The following is a 23,258-nucleotide window of genomic DNA, read 5'->3' on the forward strand; positions in this document are numbered from 1 at the left end:
AAATAGTTTCAAGGGCATCATTGAAAATATAAAATGAATAAATCTTAATTTGCTCACTATATTTTTTTAGGAAGTCTAATTTAATTTAAAAATTTTGATTTATTTTTATTTAACTCAATTTTTCTAAATTGTTTTACATGCGTCATTTATTAAATATTTAATTATTTTATTTTTATTTTTAATATTAAAATGTTATTTTTATATTTTATAATTAATTAAATTAAAATATAAAAATATTATTTTATTATTTAATATTATTAATAAAAATAAAATATAAAAATTATTTTTATATTTTCATATAATTGATTAAAAGTAAAAATTATAATAATTATACTCAATTAAATTGAAAAATATTAAATATATATATATATTTTTATTAAAATAAATTTTAACTATTTAAATTAAAAATTACTTTATATTTTATTTTTTAATTCATATAAGAAAATTAGAATCAAATAAAATTAAAAATATAAAATATTATTTTTATATTTTCATATTATTAATTAATATTAGAAAAGTAAAATATAAAAAATTAACTTATTATAATTACTGAATTAACATTAAAAATAATTAACTATGTTTAAAAATAAAAATAATTAATATTAAAATATTAAAAATAATAAAAAAATAACTCAGACATCACCGATTTTTAATTTTTAAAATAGACATAAATCAAAATTTTTGAACTAAATTAAAACACAACTTTAAAATGGGCTAGCAAAGTGAGATTTATTCCAAATATAAAACTTCCAAGTCCTGGAACGTGAAATGCGTGGGATCTGATCGGATCCAAACAGCCAGTTTCAGACACCCCATTGTCCAGATCTCAGCATTCTTGTTCCTTTGAAGAACGAGATTTCTAGGGTTTCATTTTCTGTGACCTCATTTTTTTTTTTTAATCAAAATCTCATATCGTAACGCTGAGCCCTAACTCAAATCCTCTTCATTCCTTCTCTGCATTCACTTTCTATAAAATTCACAAGCTTTTTATTTTTTATTTTTTTCAATAGCACTTCAATTTTTATAGACTTGAACGGGATTAACAACTGATGCCATCCAAAACCCTAAGTGTACCCCCAGCGCTTACCCTTTTCACATTCCTTAAACCCTCACACAGATCCCTGATTTTCTACCAAATCTTGGTCCTAATCATCGCCTTTCTTGCATACGCTTCCTTCCATGCCTCTAGAAAGCCGCCCAGTATCGTCAAGAGCGTTCTTGAACCCAATGTTCAATTAAATTCTTCGATAATTCAATCCAATTTTAGCTCCATGGATACTGGTTGGCCTCCATTCAATGGCTCGGGGGGAACTCACCGACTTGGGGAGATTGATCTTGCGTTTCTATCAGCCTATTCGATTGGGATGTATTTTGCTGGACATGTTGGTGATAGGATTGATTTGAGGTTGTTTCTTGTTTTTGGGATGGTGGGTGGTGGTTTTTTCGCTATTCTTTTTGGGTTGGGGTATTGGTTTGATATACATTCTTAAGCGTTTTTTGTGGGTATACAGGTTTTGTGTGGATTGTGTCAGTCTATAGGGTGGCCTTGTGTGGTGGCAGTAGTTGGGAATTGTTTTGGGAAAGCAAAGAGAGGGTTGATGATGGGCGTTTGGAATTCACATACTTCAGTAGGAAACATTATGGGGTCGGTTGTGGCTTCTGGTGTTTTGGAGTTTGGGTGGGCTTGGTCATTTGAGGTGCCTGGGATTTGTGTGATTTTAGTTGGGGTTTTGGTGCTTTTGTTTCTTGTTGTTAGTCCTGAAGATATTGGATTCGACCCTCCAGGGATAGAGATTGAGATGGCTGTGGAGGTGGAAGGAGCGGATAACCTAGAGAAAGAGGAATCAGAAAAAAGCAGGGCTTCTTGGGATGGAAAATTCAGATTCTTTGGCTGCCATTGGATTTTTGGCAGCTTGGTGACTACCTGGAGTGGCGCCATTTGCTTTCTGCCTCTTCTTTTCGAAGCTTCTGGCTTATTCTTTTTTATATTGGTTGCCCTTGTACATTAGGCACACTGGTAAATGCTTTTACTTCTACTTGTGTACGAATCTTTGTTGAGCAATTGATATAGGTTCATGATACTGGTGTTTGCATGATTTTATACAAGTCTGAATGGGAGGAAATTGATGTTATTGTCACAAAAGATATTGGGAATTTGAAACCTTTTATTTTGTGAACTCTGTAAAAATGATTTTAGACCAATTCTTGTGGCAACGACTTGTCCTTTCTTTAGCATGTCCATTTAGATAATGCGTTTTGTATCTTGACTTTGTGGTTAAGGCTTAAGCATATTTTTCATACTTGCTTAAAGTTCCTGATTTCAGATGTTAGATATTAATCATTAATTGCAAGTTTGTGTTGGAATTATAGCTATTGCAGGTGTGCATTTGTCACACAAAACTGCTGGAATGCTCTCTACAGTATTTGACATTGGAGGAGTCTTCGGAGGAATTTCAGCTGGATACATATCTGATATGATTGAGGCTCGTGCAGTTACTTTAATTGTATTCTTGCTGCTATCAATTCCAGCCTTTATTTTGTACCGGGTTTATGGGAGCCTGTCTATGATAATGAACGTTGCGTTGATGCTTCTTTCTGGTTTTCTTGTGAATGGCCCTTACTTATTAATCACTACGGCTGTAGCAGCTGATCTTGGCACACAGGATTTGATCAGAGGAAATTCCCATGCCTTGGCTACTGTCACTGCAATTATAGATGGTACTGGTTCTGTTGGAGCAGCTATTGGCCCACTTTTGGCTGGGTATATTTCCACAAGAGGATGGAACAGTGTTTTTCAAATGCTTATTGTTTCAATTTTCTTTGCAAGTTTATTACTGATTCGTGTTGCAAAAGCTGAAATTTTCGAATAGCACATTTGCACATTGATTATGTATTTTTGTTTTTGTTTTTGTTTTTTAATCATTAGAGAACTTGTGTACATAGGAAAAGTGCATTGATGAAGATGCATTTGTAGTGATTAGGGAACTTATTCTTTACTCATTATTTGTACACGTACAGGAGCTAATTCATTAAAGATTTTTCACATCTTTTTCTCCTGTTTCCTGCAAATACATTGAAAACATACAGAAACAGCATTACAATTGATCAAACGCGAGCTTTGAAAATCCTAAATCTTTATTATCATCTTGTTAGACTTGTATGATCGTTTGCTACTCGAGTAAAGCAAATATTGTGGGCCATATAAATTTTTGTCGTTTTGCCTTGCGATGCCAAATATCAACGACTATTGTGTTTTTCTTTTTCTTTCTTCTTTTTTTTTTTTTTTCAATACATTGTGAGCCGCATCTGTCTCATCTTGATTCCATTTAGATCCCCAAGGCCCTTTAGATGAAAGGGTCCAACTAAATAAATCCACCCCAAGCTCCAAAAGAAAAGGTATGTCCAGAACCCAAAACAAAAGAAAAGCTAAGTGGAACTGACGCAAAGACCCAACGCGGACAACGAGAAGGCGGCCTCAGCCGACTGCAGCAGCACTGTGCCAATGAACCTGTTGCTCGGAAAGATTTCGCCGTTAAGACATTGTCCGCGAATTACGTTGTATTCTTTTTTGTTTTGTTTTAGCTTTCTAAGCATGTAAGTAGCATCTGCCGCAATTGAATATCAACGTACTGGCCTTCTTGAGGGGAAAAGATATGCAAGCAGAAAGGGCAATTGATAAATTGTTCCACTCCATGGAAATGCTTACACTATGTTTGAAAAGTGTAATTTTTAAAGTAAGGTATGGAGTATAGTCTTTCAAATGGGTAATCTTGAAGCATTTTCTGTATAGTTTGTATATATGAGAATCATAATTTCTGCCAAAAATTACTCCCTAAATATTAAGAGCTGAGAAACTTAGCTTGATTATGACCACGAACTATATCAGCTAATTGATGACATTTTAATCTAAATTAAAGCTGTCACGTATGCATGCTTGAATTAATGTTGCATACATATATCAGACGTCGTTTCTCTATTTACAACTAAAAATTTATACTAGCAGAGTTAGCACAAGTATTTCCATCCCTTAGAGGTCAGCACAAGTATTTCCATCGTCAGAGCCTCCAGCAGAAGCAACCCTGAGTCCGGTTAAGAGGGTCATGCCTCTCCTTGGATGTGTTTATGGCCTCCAACGTTGACACTACCTCCTCCATCTCTGGTCTCTTGTTAGGGTCTGCATCCCAACATCTTTTCATCAATTTTTCTAGAGAGCTTGGACAACATTTGGGAATCTCTGGCCTCAGATTCTGCAGTTTAAAAAAAAAAAAAATTCACAAATTGTCAACTCCGACAAATCTCGGAGAAGTTCTAAAATTATGCTTCAAGCAATGACTAGTGAAAGGGGAAAAAAAACTACGTACTCGATAAACCACTGCAGAAGTTAGTTCATAGAAGCTTAGATTTGGATACAGCATGTCACAACAATACATCTCCCATAAGCAAATTCCGAAGCTGTAGACGTCGCATTTCCTGTTGTATGGTTTATTGTCGAAGACGTGCAATCATATCAGCAAAATCAACATTTGTTACTCTTTCTACAATTCACAAGGGTAGAACGGATTTGAAATCATGATAAGAAAATTATGCTTCGCAATAAAGTGATGTATGTTTGGTTTATAGTATTAATACCTCCGGTGCCATGTAACCAAGTGAGCCAGTATAACCTGTCATTTCATTAGGATTCAAAGCTTCAAGTCTAGCAACTCCGAAATCAGTTATCTTCAGTGCTTGATTCTTGTCAAGAAGCAAATTTTCTGTCTTCACATCTCTGTGCACAATATTCTTGGAATGAAGGTAGCTCAACCTGCCAGGAAGGAAAAAAGCAGAATTAAGTACTATATCTTGAAGCGCAATTAATTAAGTAACTAATGAAGAACGTCATAATGGTTGAGAATTTGGCGAAAAAATAAAAGAATCATAATATGGTGGAGAAATCTAACCCTCTTGCAAGATCTAAAGATAGTTGCATGAATTTCTCGAAAGGCAGCTTTCTTTTCCGGTTCTTTACAAGGTAGGATTTCAGAGTACCCCCAGGTTGATAATCAGTGACGAGACAGCACAAATTGACTGGCATGCCAATTTGACCACTGTGGTTTTGGAATTTTATTTCTGATGTACCCAGTACAGCACCTATGAACTGCGCAAACAGGAAAAAAAAAGGGTCCGGAATTTGTCACAAACTATATGCATAAGGAATCTGAATCGGAAAATTAATTAGTTTCGAAAAATGAAATAAAAATAATTGATTACCTGTGAAACATTGGGATGAGTCAGGTTATGCCAAACAGAAACCTCTTGCCGAAATGCTATCCTAAGTGAAGAAATTTGAGCTTTCGTCTTTTGATCTTCACCCCAGTCAAACACTTTAACTGAAAGAAAACCCTAATATAAAGTAAAACGAAAACGAAGACAAAAACAAAAGCAAAATCAAATTGACCAAGATTATTAATTATTAACAGAGGAGAATCCCCAGTTTTTGTACTAATTAGAAAGCCAAAAAGAGAGTAAAAAGTTGAAAAACCATATTAAATCTTGGGGCATAATAATATTTAAGGTATGGTTGATCTTGCGTAAAAAGAAAGCATGCATATAGCTAACCTGCAACATCTCGGCCATCATAATCCCCTCGGTGAACAGAGGCAAAACTCCCTGAGCTATAAAATTCTTAATAGTTAGTTTGTGAGGATCAATTTCCCATTCTTCTTTGACGCAACCTTTATCATTGTTTGCCTCGTCACCTTTCTCCTTCTGCATGTTGAGTCGTCCGAATTTGACATCCAAGCCCTTAAAAGCAATTTTGTTTGCCCTACCTAAACTTCTGCTCCTTTCCTTCATCTCCATCTCTCTCTGTCTCTTTCAGGCTTTCTGTAAGAATCAATGAATCAAGCTTCTGTTAGGAGGGAGCGAATTTGAGTTGAATATTTATAGCAATTGATGGTATGTAACTTGTATGTGGATTAGGTTTCCTAATTCCTTGGGGTTTAAGGTTACTCACGTGTCTTTCTGTAATTGGGAGGGCGGCGTCAAACTTGTATGAGAAATTACACGGTGATACATAATCCTTTCTCCAACTTTTATATCAGGAGACACCAAGATAGCAGTATCCCTTCTCTGGTAAAAATTTTAAAATAAAATTAATATTAATCATAGGGATAATTATATAATATATGGGAAGCATAGATTTTTTTTCTCTCTTAGACACAATTTTTTTTTTATTTTTTTCTTATTTTCATATATTGATATGATTTTATATAGAAAGGATATATATTTTAGGATCATACAATAATTTATCTAATTATGATGAATCTTATCATAATTAGTAATTAAAGTGTATCCATTATACTATGATAAGTCTGAGCTATTTATTTATTTATTTGATTTTTATTTAAAATTTATTTTAAATATTAATTTTTTATTATGAAATTAAAAAGTTTTTTTTTATTATATTTTTATTATTTTGATAGAATATTAATTCATGACAAGCAGGATAGAAAATACAGCGGGTTTTATCTCTAAACACCAACCCATAATTTCTTTCAACTAATTGAGCTACAATGAGTAAATTTTCATCAATATCAAGTACTCTAACCACATCTAAGCCTAAAGAAGTCTGCATACGACATATCAACAAGGATGGCAATGGTAGAATTTTTGTGGATACATTTCAATCAAATTTCAGTAGGATAAGTTTGAATAATATGTAATTAATTATGAAATAAATTTAAATTTTAAAAATAATATTTATAATAAATTTAAACTTTACATGATGATTATTTATTATTTAAATTTATTTATATAAATATTTAATTAAACATAAAATATATATTTTTCATAATAATATTTATAAATTTTTATATTTTATATTCTAAATAAAATAAAATTTAAATATTTTATAAAATTATTAAATTTTAAAATATAATTTATTAATAAAAAAATAATTTTATATAAATTGTTAATTAAATATATTAAATTAAATAAATTTTAATATTTATTGAGTAATAATAATTAAATTTAAATTAATTTAAATAATTAAAAATAAATTTTAATTAAATTTAAAATATATTTAAACTTTAATAATAATAATAATAATAATAATAATAGGATTCAAATTTAGATACCATAATTTTCACGGGTCCTCTACATATTTTCATCCTATCAAGAAGCTCACCGTTTCATATTCTGACTTTGGAATAAAAGTATGAACTTTTTCTTCAAAAGCATTTCTTCTTTGTTCTATTGCTTGCGGAGAATTCACAGGCTCTGCTATGGAATCTTGACTATTATTTTTCAAAGTTAAACCTTTCTTCAACTCGAATCGATTATATACATTCAGAACCGGCTGGATCGTACTCATACATACCCGACCCTTTGCGATTCCCACCTTGCCAACTCTTTAAGCAGCCAAAAAGCACTCTTTTAATCATTCCAATTTTAGTGCCAAAATAGCACTGAAATTAGCTCATCCAATTTTTGGTACATCTCAATCGTTTTTCAAACCAAATTTTGTGTTTTGATTGAGCTTCACGATGGCAATTGCATGCGAGTCCTCAATTCCTGGGCGCTCCTGCTCGCTTCGGAACAAAATCCTCTCGTCTTTTCCATTACAATCGATTTTCAAAGATAACAAATAAGGTTTCTCAAAATAACTATCTTTTCTTATCTCGTATCTCATCAAATTTTGCCAATTCGTACGGTTTAAGACCACCAATTGGGGATGAAAATAGACACAAAATGACAAAATTTTCATTCAGGAAGCATGCCCAAAAAGTGACCAAAACTTAGTGAACAAATTGACCAAAGTTGGAAAATTGCAGTGTCATTTAGATAAACCGACCAAATAAATAAAGTGTTTGTTCATTTGGTCATAACTGAGCTAGGCAGGTCTAAATGACCTGAAATTTTACCAGTGGTTAGATGAGATATAGACCTAAAACTTTCATGAAGAGCACAAATCCAAATTCTGCCAGAAACCAAGTCATTTGCCCACCCCAAGTTAGTGACCCAAAACTGCCAATTTTTGGTACATCTCAATCGTTTTTTCAAACTGAAATTTTGTGTTTTGATTGAGCTTCACTGATGGCAATTGCATGCGAGTCCTCAATTCTGGGGCGCTCCCTGTTCGTTTCTGGAACAAAATCCTCTCGTCTTTTCCATTACAATCGATTTTCAAAGATAACAGCGAAGGTTTCTCAAAATAACTATCTTTTCTTATCTCGTATCTCATCAAATTTTGCCAATTCGTACGGTTTAAGACCACCAATTGGGGATGAAAATAGACACAAAATGACAAAATTTTCATTCAGGAAGCATGCCCAAAAAGTGACCAAAACTTAGTGAACAAATTGACCAAAGTTGGAAAATTGCAGGCTGCCTTGTACAAACTGACCAAATAAACAGTGTTTGTTCATTTGGTCATAACTCGAGCTAGGCAGGTCTAAATGACCTGAAATTTTACCAGTGGTTAGATGAGATATAGACCTAAAACTTTCATGAAGAGCACAAATCCAAATTCTGCCAGAAACCAAGTCATTTGCCCACCCCAAGTTAGTGACCCAAAACTGCCAGCACCAAAATTGCCCAGAAAATCTGGGTTGTATCTAATCTGGCAGCCATGGTTCAAATGGCCATAACTTGAGTTACAAAACTCCAATTGGGTTGATCCAAAAATGAGAATAAACTTAATACAATAAGGAACATTTTCTATGAAGGAAGTTTTTCCAAATTCCAACAGTAAAATGACCAATGGAAAAGTGCAACTAAGAGCACCAAAACTGAAAATTTGATAATTTTGCCTAAAGGACTTAAGCTTTGAGAAAATGACCAAAACCAACAAATTTAATGACCAAAATGTGGCATGTGGGTGAAGTTGGGGTTCCCATACTTATTAAGCCTTAAAAAGTCAATAATTTGACTTGAATAGTGTAGTGAATAGTAACTCAAAATACAAAAACTTCAAGAACGTCGAGTTTAGCACAATAGAGCTAGTTAAAAGTGAAGTTAAATTTATTTTTGGATTTATGCTAAGTTATGGTACTGAAACACTATGAAACTGTGTGTTTCAGCTGAAAAAGACTTGGAAGCTCGGAGAGACTGAGTCAAGGCCTAGAGGCGACTCACGTCAGGTCTGTGCACAGTAATTCTTGTTTAAATATTTTATTCCCAAAAATTTGATTTTTGTGATTAATTATGTACTGTGTTGCCATTTTATAATCGCAAATATGACTTTGAAAATTGATCAGATTTCTCATAAATTATTTAAATAAATTGTTTTGAATTAATTTTGTGTTCACACTTAGCATGACAGTATTACATTTTTCCTCTTTCATTTATGGGGTTGAGATCGTTTATTTTCCTCCCTCTCTGGCTTGCCAGTTGAGGTTGAGATCGGATGAGTACTCATTAGCTAGCTAGCCACCTCCCTCATTGATTTCGATTAATGGGGTTGTAGATTGTTTTGTCGTGGTGTACAACACGGCATTGATCAGAAATTTTGTGTCATGGCTTAAGTTGTGTATGATTTTCGCAATACTGTGTTTATGAAATTATTTGACTAAATTGTGTTATTATGAGCTTTGATAATTTGAGAAATATTTAAATTGTGTTTCATCAATGAATGATTTATGTATTGCATTTCAAATTTTTATTGTGCACCACTGAGTATTTTTATACTCAGCGATAGCTTATTTTGCTGTCGCAGATAAGAGCAAGGAGAAAGCAGCATAGTGAGCTGCTATTGAATTGTGGACCACACTGATCTTTTTGTATGGGTATTATTTTATACCCTTGTAGTTCATTTTGATGTAAATATAGTAATGTTGTACGTATCAATGTAAAGTTGAGCAGTTATAAATAAATTGTAATAATATTATTTTTGGATTTCCTTCTGTAAATTAATATTTGTACTTGTGAATTTCATACTTTATGCCTTGTGAATGAAGTTATTAAATATTTTGAGATGATAAATTTTGATTTGGATTGTGGAATTATTTTAAAGTGAATTGAATTGAGTTGATTTGAGATTTATTGGAGGTTGAGAGTTGAGAAAATTATTGGAAGTGTTTTTTTTTTAGGTATTTGAAGAACTGTTTTCTCCAAATACAAACGGAACTCTATCAAAATTTTTATAAAATTTGCGGCAAAATTAAAATGGACAAAGATTTTTACTAGTATTTAAACTTTGAATAAATGGTTTTTAATTCCTACCAAAATGCTCACCACTTCCAAAATGTAAGAAAATTGTTTTAAAATTCCTTGTAGGGTACTTAATGAGTTATCGGTAAGTGAAGTTCGGTAGTTCATTACGTATTCTATGGGATCATGTTATGCCTTACAGAGGGGTAAGGTGTGATACTATGTCTATCTTGTGTTTTGTTCCACTATCTGTTCTATTATTTGTCCTATGGACTAACTTCTTTACCCACACCCGTCTATGATGTGAGAACCCTTGCTCACTTAACACCACACCCAGGCGCCGGCATGGCGCGTCGCTTTCGGTGAACGCCCTATATCCTTGCATATTTCTCACTACACCCGGGCTCCGATGTAGTGCGTTGTAAGTAGAGGACGCCCCAACGTTTATGTCATTTGAATCCATATCATAAGGTGTGACGAAATTTTTACGCTGGTTATCACCTACCGCAACCCTCCTCCTTTATCTGGGTTTGGGACCGGTTAAGCGCAAACTACTTAGGCGGAGTTACACCCCTACCTACCATATAATGCATAATTTTAGAAATAACAATAAGGAGAATAAATATGCTAACTTATTTTTAAAACTTATAAATTAATTTTATCAATTTATAAATTAAGATAAACATCATTTAAATGTGATATTATTTATAAAGAAACAGAAAAATTTTAATTTATAAATATACTTTCAAAATATAATATGCATGTATACATTTGGAAGTTCAAAAGAAATATATTAAATTAGAAAAAAAAAGAAAAAGAAAAGAAGAGTTTTATATTTAATGAAATTTTACTTTCTTTTTCTCAATATCTAAAAGTTAAGACAGCTTGGATACATACACACTTGTTAATTGAGGAATATGACACTCCAACTAAGTTATTAAAAAACAAGTAATTAATTTTCCCATATTGAAATTTATAATCATTTATTTGCTTTAAATTTTCCTCATTAATCTTCATATATTGAATTTTGTAATGAAATCAATAATAATAATATAAAACGGAGAGGTTTATATATTAATATTTTAATATCCTGAAAAATTAATTTATATTTATAAATTATGCGAGAAAAATATTAGTTAAAATTAGATACTATTATAATATAATTTTAATCAAATTTTAATTAAAAAAGAGACCATGATAGTAGAAAATTAGTTTCAAGGGCATCATTGAAAATATAAAATGAATAAAGCTTAATTTGCTCACTATATTTTTTTAGGAAGTCTAATTTAATTTAAAAATTTTGATTTATTTTTTATTTAACTCAATTTTTCTAAATTGTTTTACATGCGTCATTTATTAAATATTTAATTATTTTATTTTTATTTCTTAATATTAAAATATTATTTTTATATTTAATAATTAATTAAATTAAAATATAAAAATATTATTTTATTATTTAATATTATTAATAAAAATAAAATATAAAAAATATTATTTTTATATTTTCATATAATTGATTAAAAGTAAAAATTATAATAATTATACTCAATTAAATTGAAAAATAATATATATATATATATATTTATTAAAATAAATTTTAACTATTTAAATTAAAAAATTACTTTATATTTTATTTTTTTAATTAATATAAGAAAATTAGAATCAAATAAAATTAAAAATATAAAATATTATTTTTATATTTTCATATTATTAATTAATGTTAGAAAAAGTAAAATATAAAAAAATTAACTTATTATAATTATTGAATTAACATTAAAAAATAATTAACTATGTTTAAAAAAAATTAATATTAAAATATTAAAAATAATAAAAAAATAACTCAGACATCACCGATTTTTAATTTTTAAATTAGACATAAATCAAAATTTTTGTACTAAATTAAAACCCAACTTTAAAATGGGCAAGCAAAGTGAGATTTATTCCAAATATAAAACCTCCAAGTCCTGGAACTTGAAATGCGTGGGAACTGATCGGATCCAAACAGCCAGTTTCAGACACCCCATTGTCCCGAGCTCAGCCTTCTTGTTCCTTTGAAGAACGAGATTTCTAGGGTTTCATTTTCTGTGACAATCAATTTTTTTTTTTTAATCAAAATCTCATATCGTAACCCTGAGCCCTAACTCAAATCCTCTTCATTCCTTCTCTGCATTCACTTTCTATAAAATTCACAAGCTTTTTGTTTTTTACTTTTTTCAATAGCACTTCAATTTTTATGGACTTGAACGGGATTAACAACTGATGCCATCCAAAACCCTAAGTGTACCCTCAGCTCTTACCCTTCCCATTCCTTAAACTCTCACACAGATCCCTGATTTTCTACCAAATCTTGGTCCTAATCATCGCCTTTCTTGCATGCGCTTCCTTACATGCCTCTAGAAAGCCGCCCAGTGTCGTCAAGAGCGTTCTTGGACCCAATGTTCAATTAAATTCTTCGATAATTCAATCCAAGTTTAGTTCCATGGATACTGGTTGGCCTCCATTCAATGGCTTGGAGGGAACTCACCGACTTGGGGAGATTGATCTTGCGTTTCTATCAGCCTATTCGATTGGGATGTATTTTGCTGGACATGTTGGTGATAGGATTGATTTGAGGTTGTTTCTTGTTTTTGGGATGGTGGGTGGTGGTTTTTCCACTATTCTTTTTGGGTTGGGGTATTGGTTTGCTATACATTCTTAAGCGTTTTTTGTGGGTATACAGATTTTGTGTGGATTGTGTCAGTCTATAGGGTGGCCTTGTGTGGTGGCAGTAGTTGGGAATTGTTTTGGGAAAGCAAAGAGAGGGTTGATGATGGGGGTTTGGAATTCACATACTTCAGTAGGAAACATTATGGGGTCGGTTGTGGCTTCTGGTGTTTTGGAGTTTGGGTGGGCTTGGTCATTTGAGGTGCCTGGGATTTGTGTGATTTTAGTTGGGGTTTTGGTGCTTTTGTTTCTTGTTGTTAGTCCTGAAGATATTGGATTTGAGCCTCCAGGGATAGAGATTGAGATGGCTGTGGAGGTGGAAGGAGCGGATAACCTAGAGAAAGAGGAATCAGAAAAAAGCAGGGCTTCTTGGGATGGAAAATTCAGATTCTTTGGCTGCCATTGGATTTTTGGCAGCTTGGAGACTACCTGGAGTGGCGCCATTTGCTTTCTGCCTCTTCTTTTCGAAGCTTCTGGCTTATTCTTTTTTATATTGGTTGCCCTTGTACATTAGGCACACTGGTAAATGCTTTTACTTCTACTTGTGTACGAATCTTTGTTGAGCAATTGATATAGGTTCATGATACTGGTGTTTGCATGATTTTATACAAGTCTGAATGGGAGGAAATTGATGTTATTGTCACAAAAGATATTGGGAATTTGAAACCTTTTATTTTGTGAACTCTGTAAAATGATTTTAGACCAATTCTTGTGGCAACGACTTGTCCTTTCTTTAGCATGTCCATTTAGATAATGCGTTTTGTATCTTGACTTTGTGGTTAAGGCTTAAGCATATTTTTCATACTTGCTTAAAGTTCCTGATTTCAGATGTTAGATATTAATTATTAATTACAAGTTTGTGTTGGAATTATAGCTATTAAAGGTGTGCATTTGTCACACAAAACTGCTGGAATGCTCTCTACAGTATTTGACATTGGAGGAGTCTTCGGAGGAATTTCAGCTGGATACATATCTGATATGATTGAGGCTCGTGCAGTTACTTTAATTGTATTCTTGCTGCTATCAATTCCAGCCTTTATTTTGTACCGGGTTTATGGGAGCCTGTCTATGATAATGAACGTTGCGTTGATGCTTCTTTCTGGTTTTCTTGTGAATGGCCCTTACTTATTAATCACTACGGCTGTAGCAGCTGATCTTGGCACACAGGATTTGATCAGAGGAAATTCCCATGCCTTGGCTACTGTCACTGCAATTATAGATGGTACTGGTTCTGTTGGAGCAGCTATTGGCCCACTTTTGGCTGGGTATATTTCCACAAGAGGATGGAACAGTGTTTTTCAAATGCTTATTGTTTCAATTTTCTTTGCAAGTTTATTACTGATTCGTGTTGCAAAAGCTGAAATTTTCGAATAGCACATTTGCACATTGATTATGTATTTTTGTTTTTGTTTTTGTTTTTTAATCATTAGAGAACTTGTGTACATAGGAAAAGTGCATTGATGAAGATGCATTTGTAGTGATTAGGGAACTTATTCTTTACTCATTATTTGTACACGTACAGGAGCTAATTCATTAAAGATTTTTCACATCTTTTTCTCCTGTTTCCTGCAAATACATTGAAAACATACAGAAACAGCATTACAATTGATCAAACGCGAGCTTTGAAAATCCTAAATCTTTATTATCATCTTGTTAGACTTGTATGATCGTTTGCAACTCGAGTAAAGCAAATATTGTGGGCCATATAAATTTTTGTCGTTTTGCCTTGCGATGCCAAATATCAACGACTATTGTGTTTTTCTTTTTCTTTCTTCTTTTTTTTTTTTTCAATACATTGTGAGCCGTCATCTGTCTCATCTTGATTCCATTTAGATCCCCAAGGCCCTTTAGATGAAAGGGTCCAACTAAATCAATCCACCCCAAGCTCCAAAAGAAAAGGTATGTCCAGAACCCAAAACAAAAGAAAAGCTAAGTGGAACTGACGCAAAGACCCAACGCGGACAACGAGAAGGCGGCCTCAGCCGACTGCAGCAGCACTGTGCCAATGAACCTGTTGCTCGGAAAGATTTCGCCGTTAAGACATTGTCCGCGAATTACGTTGTATTCTTTTTTGTTTTGTTTTAGCTTTCTAAGCATGTAAGTAGCATCTGCCGCAATTGAATATCAACGTACTGGCCTTCTTGAGGGGAAAAGATATGCAAGCAGAAAGGGCAATTGATAAATTGTTCCACTCCATGGAAATGCTTACACTATGTTTGAAAAGTGTAATTTTTTAAAGTAAGGTATGGAGTATAGTCTTTCAAATGGGTAATCTTGAAGCATTTTCTGTATAGTTTGTATATATGAGAATCATAATTTCTGCCAAAAATTACTCCCTAAATATTAAGAGCTGAGAAACTTAGCTTGATTATGACCACGAACTATATCAGCTAATTGATGACATTTTAATCTAAATTAAAGCTGTCACGTATGCATGCTTGAATTAATGTTGCATACATATATCAGACGTCGTTTCTCTATTTACAACTAAAAATTTATACTAGCAGAGTTAGCACAAGTATTTCCATCCCTTAGAGGTCAGCACAAGTATTTCCATCGTCAGAGCCTCCAGCAGAAGCAACCCCGAGTCCGGTTAAGAGGGGTCATGCCTCTCCCCTTGGATGTGTTTATGGCCTCCAACGTTGACACTACCTCCTCCATCTCTGGTCTCTTGTTAGGGTCTGCATCCCAACATCTTTTCATCAATTTTTCTAGAGAGCTTGGACAACATTTGGGAATCTCTGGCCTCAGATTCTGCAGTTAAAAAAAAAAAATCACAAATTGTCAACTCCGACAATTCTCGGAGAAGTTCTAAAATTATGCTTCAAGCAATGACTAGTGAAAGGGGAAAAAAAACTACGTACTCGATAAACCACTGCAGAAGTTAGTTCATAGAAGCTTAGATTTGGATACAGCATGTCACAACAATACATCTCCCATAAGCAAATTCCGAAGCTGTAGACGTCGCATTTCCTGTTGTATGGTTTATTGTCGAAGACCTGCAATCATATCAGCAAAATCAACATTTGTTACTCTTTCTACAATTCACAATGGTAGAACGGATTTGAAATCATGATAAGAAAATTATGCTTCGCAATAAAGTGATGTATGTTTGGTTTATAGTATTAATACCTCCGGTGCCATGTAACCAAGTGAGCCGGTATAACCTGTCATTTCATTAGGATTCAAAGCTTCAAGTCTAGCAACTCCGAAATCAGTTATCTTCAGTGCTTGATTCTTGTCAAGAAGCAAATTTTCTGTCTTCACATCTCTGTGCACAATATTCTTGGAATGAAGGTAGCTCAACCTGCCAGGAAGGAAAAAATCAGAATCAAGTACTATATCTTGAAGTGCAATTAATTAAGTAACTAATGAAGAACGTCATAATGGTGGAGAATTTGGGGAAAAAAAATAAAAGAATCATAATATGGTGGAGAAATCTAACCCTCTTGCAAGATCTAAAGATAGTTGCATGAATTTCTCGAAAGGCAGCTTTCTTTTCCGGTTCTTTACAAGGTAGGATTTCAGAGTACCCCCAGGTTGATAATCAGTGACGAGACAGCACAAATTGACTGGCATGCCAATTTGACCACTGTGGTTTTGGAATTTTATTTCTGATGTACCCAGTACAGCACCTATGAACTGCGCAAACAGGAAAAAAAAGGGTCCGAAATTTGTCACAAATTATATGCATAAGGAATCTGAATCGGAAAATTAATTAGTTTCGAAAAATGAAATAAAAATAATTGATTACCTGTGAAACATTGGGATGAGTCAGGTTATGCCAAACAGAAACCTCTTGCCGAAATGCTATCCGAAGTGAAGAAATTTGAGCTTTCGTCTTTTGATCTTCACCCCAGTCAAACACTTTAACTGAAAGAAAACCCTAATATAAAGTAAAACGAAAACGAAGACAAAAACAAAAGCAAAACCAAAACCAAATTGACCAAGATTATTAATTATTAACAGAGGAGAATCCCAGTTTTTGTACTAATTAGAAAGCCAAAAAGAGAGTAAAAAGTTGAAAAACCATATTAAATCTTGGGGCATAATAATATTTAAGGTATGGTTGATCTTGCGTAAAAAGAAAGCATGCATATAGCTAACCTGCAACATCTCGGCCATCATAATCCCCTCGGTGAACAGAGGCAAAACTCCCCCGAGCTATAAAATTCTTAATAGTTAGTTTATGAGGATCAATTTTCCATTCTTCTTTGACGCAACCTTTATTATTGTTTGCCTCGTCACCTTTCTCCTTCTGCATGCTGAGTCGTCCGAAGTTGACATCGAAGCCCTTAAAAGCAATTTTGTTTGCCCTACCTAAACTTCTGCTCCTTTCCTTCATCTCCATCTCTCTCTGTCTCTTTCAGGCTTTCTGCAAGAATCAATGAATCAAGCTTCTGTTAGGAGGTGGCGAATTTGAGTTGAATATTTATAGCAAGTGATGGTATGTAACTTGTATGTGGATTAGGTTTCCTAATTCCTTGGGGTTTAAGGTTACTTACGTGTCTTTCTGTAATTGGGAGGGCGGCGTCAAACTTGTATGAGAAGTTACACGGTGATACATAATCCTTTCTCCAACTTTTATATCAGGAGACACCAAGATAGCAGTATCCCATCTCTGGTAAAAATTTTAAAATAAAATTAATATTAATCATAGGGATTATTATATAATATATGGGAAGCATAGATTTTTTTTTTTTTCTCTTAGACACAATTTTTTTTATTTTTTTCTTATTTTCATATAGTGATATGATTTTATATAGAAAGATATATATTTTAGGATCATACAATAATTTATCCAATTATGATGAATCTTATCATAATTAGTAATTAAAGTGTATCCATTATACTATGATAAGTCTGAGCTATTTATTTATTTATTTGATTTTTATTTAAAATTTATTTTAAATATTAATTTTTTATTATAAAATTAAAAGTTTTTTTTATTATATTTTTATTATTTTGATAGAATATTAATTCATGACAAGCAGGATAGAAAATACAGCGGGTTTTATCTCTAAACACCAACCCATAATTTCTTTCAACTAATTGAGCTACAATGAGTAAATTTTCATCAATATCAAGTACTCTAACCACATCTAAGCCTAAAGAAGTCTGTACAGCCACGACATATCAACAAGGATGGCAATGGTAGAATTTTTGTGGATACATTTCAATCAAATTTCAGTAGGATAAGTTTGAATAATATATAATTAATTTTGAAATAAATTTAAATTTTAAAAATAATATTTATAATAAATTTAAACTTTACATGATGATTATTTATTATTTAAATTTATTTATATAAATATTTAATTAAACATAAAATATATATTTTTTATAATAATATTTATACATTTTTATATTTTATATTCTAAATAAAATAAAATTTAAATATTTTATAAAATTATTAAATTTTAAAATATAATTTATTAATAAAAAATAATTTTATATAAATTGTTAATTAAAATATATTAAATTAAATAAATTTTAATATTTATTGAGTAATAATAATTAAATTTAAAATTAATTTAAATAATTAAAAATAAATTTTAATTAAATTTAAAATATATTTAAACTTTAATAATAATAATAATAATAATAATAATAATAATAATAATAATAATAGGATTCAAATTTAGATACCATAATTTTCACGGGTCCTCTACATATTTTCATCCTATCAAGAAGCTCTCCGTTTCATATTCTGACTTTGGAATAAAAGTATGAACTTTTTCTTCAAAAGCATTCCTTCTTTGTTCTATTGCTTGCGGAGAATTCACAGGCTCTGCTATGGAATCTTGACTATTATTTTTCAAAGTTAAACCTTTCTTCAACTCGAATCGATTATATACATTCAGAACCGGCTGGATCGTACTCATACATACACGACCCTTTGCGATTCCCACCTTGCCAACTCTTTAAGCAGCCAAAAAGCACTCTTTTAATCATTCCAATTTTAGTGCCAAAATAGCACTGAAATTAGCTCATCCAATTTTTGGTACATCTCAATCGTTTTTTCAAACTGAAATTTTGTGTTTTGATTGAGCTTCACTGATGGCAATTGCATGCGAGTCCTCAATTCAAGGCGCTCCTGTTCGTTTCTATATAAAAATTATATTAACTAAAATAATATGTTCTAAATTTATAAATAATTAAAGAAAATGAATTGATATTAACAATGATTATGTGAAATGTAAAAAGATAATAAAACAATGTTTAACTTACTTTTGAGAAGGAATGGTTAAATTTTAAATTAATTTCAAGTTAACTATCACATATAATAATCCTTATATATACACGAAATCAATTTTTCTAGAAGTAATTAAAAAATTAAATAAGATATATTTTTTGCATAATCACATAACAATAATTATTATTTGGTAGGTCAACTTCTACCCATAGCATGCCACGTGGCAATAAAATGGTTGAAATTAATTTATTAATTAAGGAAGAGAAATCAATTAAAAAATAGTTAAGTAATTTTTCACTAACATGGGTAGAAAATTTTCATTATTTGTCATGTAAAAGGTAATAAGTAAGAAATTTTTTATTAATTTAATTTAACTAATTGGTGATTAATTTGCTAATATTTTGATAAATCAACTTCTCCTCATACATAGTATATTATTTGGCAATATTACAAAAAATTTATTATTACTTCAAATTATTTATATTATTTTTTTATTAGTGAGTAGTTTCGATTATAAAAAAAAATGTAAGAAGTTTGATTTATAATTTTTTTAAACTTTATTTCTAATTAATTAAATATTTTTCTAGTTTTATAAAAAATTATTTACATTTAAAATGTTTCCAATTAATAATTACATACATGTATCCTTATGAAAAGTAGATAGATAACAATATCATGGTAAAGGTCAATAAATTACAATAATTACATTTCAACATAAATGATCATCCTCAAGTTAATTTATATATAATAGTAAATTTCGTATCAACATACATAATCAAAGACATACAAGCTAATTTTAAAAGTTCTCTAAGCTATTATAAACTATTTAATCAATTGACCAAAAAAAATCTATTCTATCTAAAATCTCTATATTTTGTATAGATTCAATAAGCTATATTATTAAAATTTATGTCAATTGAATTAGAAAGAAATTTAGAGAGGATACACCAAAATTAAAATTTTTGAATTAATTTCCAGAAATACTTGAAAATCTTAGCTTGATTGCTTTTTATAAAATTAGCTAAATAAGCTGCTATGCAAAATTTGATAGTTTTCTATATTTAATTTAAATTTTAATATTTCATTTTTTATCAAAATTATTTCTAATTAATATTTTTTTATATAATTTGATTATTAAAATCTGTAGTATATAACTATAATACTCTCTCACTTTAATACTTTATTTTTAATCTTTATATGTCTAATTTAGATTTTCAATAAAATTGTTTTTTTATCACTTTTTTTTTAAATCCATTTTCTATGGAAAAACAAATTAGTTAACATATCTATAATTAAAATATATCATTACTCATAAAAATAAATAAATGAAAATGATTAGAAAAATATAAAAGTGTCATGTGATAATCAGTAGATAAATAATAAAGGCAAAAAAAAAAATAAAGATAAAAGTAAACATATAAAAAATCAATATTGAAAGCTTATCTTGGTGAACATATATATAAATAATTATATTTACCTTGCTACTATTATTTTTTGATATATATAGTTGGTGCTACTTGATCTTTTGGCTTTTTGATTTAAGGGTCTCTGTCTAATATTATAAGGAATTAGGATTCAATAGAAATATAAATAAATTTTGAGAAATAAGAACAATAAATTTTGAATAGAAATAATTAAAAATTGAGCAATTCGAAGAACAATTTAAAACTATATTAGATGATAGAAAAAAGTTTAATAATTCTCAAATGTCACAAAATACTTATTATTTATAGGCAAGATGACGAAGAAAAATTGGAAACAAATTTAATTCAATCATTAAACAATTTTAATTGAAAAAAAAAGTTAAGTTACAAATGAATGGCCACTAAAGGTAATTTATTATTTTTTAAATCATAAATTAACATAATTTATTAAAGATAAATTAAAATATTAATATAATAATATAAAAAAAAAGAAAAAAATAGTTAGCAAGTCAAGCTTGTCACACCTTATCCCTCCGTAAGGCATAACATGATCCCGTAGTATATCTAATGAATTACCGAACTTCAGCTACCGATAACTCATTAAACATACTACAAGGGATTTTAAACCCTTTTCCTTTCAATTTAAAATGGTAGGTCATATTTTTTAATTATTAAAATTCTTTAATTGGAATTTATATCCAAATTGAATTATTGATTAATTTAAATACTCCGCAATTTTTGTAAAAATTTAGGTAGAGGACTGACTGTATTTTGAGAAAAGAATTCTTCAAAACTTAAAAAGAAAGCACTTTCAATAGATTTTTCACCAACCCAACTCCAAATAATAATACTCACACTTGTCTTCTTCAGCCTCAAGCCCTCTATGGGTGGCCTTCTTGCAGAGCTCTAGAGGCGGACTGCGACTCACAGATTAATGCTCGCTTAGACACTGCCGCTAGGATTCGACCATCACGGCAGCTGCTTTCTCACCAATTGAGCCGCACCAATTGGTGAGAGGCTACAAACCCGTGAGTGATAAGGGTTCAATCCTAGCTCGCAGGCGAAGGGATTTAATTCCACAAAGCGACAAGACTCAGTGAGTCGCAGTCCGCCTCTAGAAGGGCACTGCAAGAAAGCAACCCTGAAGGGCCTTGAGCTGGGGCCCCCTAAGCCGGGGTGTGACATCAACACAAGTCAACACATTTCAATAAACCTTATCATCATTGCATTTAATTCAATTTACATACCATAGTCCCAAATTTTGAAAAAGAAAATCAGAAATAACATTATTACAAGCTTTACTATACAACTGCTGAATGTGTACATATGGATACATATTATTAATTTACATAAAAAAAAAAATTTACAAAGGGTATAATTAATATGGTATAGTAAAGGGTTCATGCAAATGATACCTTATAGGTAGAGCACAATTGTGCTAGGAGATGATGAAATTTGAAGAGAAAAACTAAGAAACATAGGTTAAACATTATTATATGGACACCCATGTAGTTGAATATAGAGGATATTTTTCTTTCTTTTCAAGTTTAGCTCGTGTTTTTGATTCCAGAGCGTTATATAAGGAGCAGAGACTGAGGCAAGGAGACCTAGTTATTTGAGATTTTGATAGGCACCAATTCATATATAATTTCCTGATATGAGAATGACAGTAAGTGCATACCTAGTGTTAAGTATGAAAGGACGATCAGAGTAATGATAGGAGTTAAATTGAGTTAGCTACTAAGGCTTGTGACTGTTTTAAACTATGAGCTAGATGAAGTACTATTTATGGATGAGTTTCAATAGATGAAATTGTTGCTGATGGGTAATTTGAGGTTGAAGTTTAGAAAGCTATGGGCAGTATATATGATTATATTAAGGAGAATGAACACGTGAAGTATCTTGTTTGGAATTAAGGCATGACACATATTTCCTACAGCTGTGTTAGTTCAGATGGAACTTATAGTTTATGGGGCTCATATTCATCCAGGATAAGCAATTTCCTACTAAGGCTGGTAGGGAATGATAATGTTCTGATAGTTAAGTTGGAAAAAAGGGGGTACAAAAAAAAAATTCTCTATGGGTAATTATAAGTGTTACATAAGGTGAAGAATGTGCTGGTAGGAGTAAATCATAGGGTTAGAATTCTCGAAGTAATGAAACTAGTAATCAAGATAAGATTAAGAAATAAAAAGAAAGTTAAAGTTGATGATGGGATAGACATCTTTGAAGGAAAAGGTGTAAGGATGAGATAGAACTAAAATTAAGGAATAAGTACAGCAGGTTGAAAAGATACCAACAATACCAAAAATAGGAAAAGGGAAGTGGATAAGATCCAAAGGACAGGAAGAGAGCTCGATAGAGTCAGTTATAATGATGAGGATAAGGAGTGTCTAACCATCGCTCGTGTTAACACTACCTATGAGCGGTGAAGGATACACTGTAATCGTGGACGCCTTCAGAGTTAGCCTAGGGTGTGTTTTGATGCGGAATGGAAAAGTAGTGGCTTATGCTTCAAGGCAGCTGAAGAGGCATGAGTAGAACTATCCCACCCATGATTTGGAAATGGCGGCTGTAGTCTTTGCACTAAAAATCTGGAGACACTACCTGTATGGTGAAGTGTGCGAGATATACACCGACTATAAGAGTTTGAAGTACATCTTCCAACAGAGGGATTTAAACTTGAGACAGAGGAGATGGATGGAGCTTTTGGAAGACTATGATTGCACCATCCAGTACCACCTGGAAGGCCAATGTAGTAGAGATGCTTTAAGCAGAAAATCATCTGGCAGTTTGGCGCACAT

The 23,258-nt window shown here is 31.6% G+C and overlaps 2 protein-coding genes and 3 pseudogenes across 2 annotated transcripts; 2 read left to right on the forward strand and 3 right to left on the reverse strand.

Annotated features, from left to right (window-relative positions):
- Positions 1-816, reverse strand: part of LOC131174112 (putative glycerol-3-phosphate transporter 5) — a 2,413-nt pseudogene extending 1,597 nt beyond the window's left edge.
- Positions 817-926: 110 nt separating this feature from the next.
- On the forward strand, positions 927-3,045 carry LOC131173979 (putative glycerol-3-phosphate transporter 5; annotated as a pseudogene).
- A 1,481-nt stretch (positions 3,046-4,526) lies between these two features.
- Positions 4,527-5,841, reverse strand: LOC131174113 (serine/threonine-protein kinase STY13-like). The gene is made up of 5 exons (XM_058137175.1): positions 5,599-5,841; positions 5,251-5,382; positions 4,941-5,137; positions 4,630-4,804; positions 4,527-4,535 (listed from the first exon to the last, which is right to left on the reverse strand). Exons 1-5 carry the CDS (start codon positions 5,839-5,841, stop codon positions 4,527-4,529), a joined length of 756 nt encoding a protein of 251 aa, XP_057993158.1.
- A 6,257-nt stretch (positions 5,842-12,098) lies between these two features.
- LOC131173942 (putative glycerol-3-phosphate transporter 5) lies at positions 12,099-14,394 on the forward strand (annotated as a pseudogene).
- Positions 14,395-15,150: 756 nt separating this feature from the next.
- On the reverse strand, positions 15,151-17,238 carry LOC110671271 (serine/threonine-protein kinase STY13-like). The gene is made up of 6 exons (XM_021833688.2): positions 16,942-17,238; positions 16,589-16,707; positions 16,280-16,476; positions 15,967-16,141; positions 15,699-15,833; positions 15,151-15,588 (listed from the first exon to the last, which is right to left on the reverse strand). The coding sequence occupies exons 1-6, from the start codon at positions 17,183-17,185 to the stop codon at positions 15,394-15,396; spliced, it is 1,065 nt and encodes a 354-aa protein (XP_021689380.2). The 5' UTR covers positions 17,186-17,238; the 3' UTR covers positions 15,151-15,393.
- Positions 17,239-23,258: the final 6,020 nt, after the last annotated feature.

Source organism: Hevea brasiliensis, chromosome 15 (assembly GCF_030052815.1).
Source record: "Hevea brasiliensis isolate MT/VB/25A 57/8 chromosome 15, ASM3005281v1, whole genome shotgun sequence".
Lineage (NCBI taxonomy): Eukaryota > Viridiplantae > Streptophyta > Magnoliopsida > Malpighiales > Euphorbiaceae > Hevea > Hevea brasiliensis.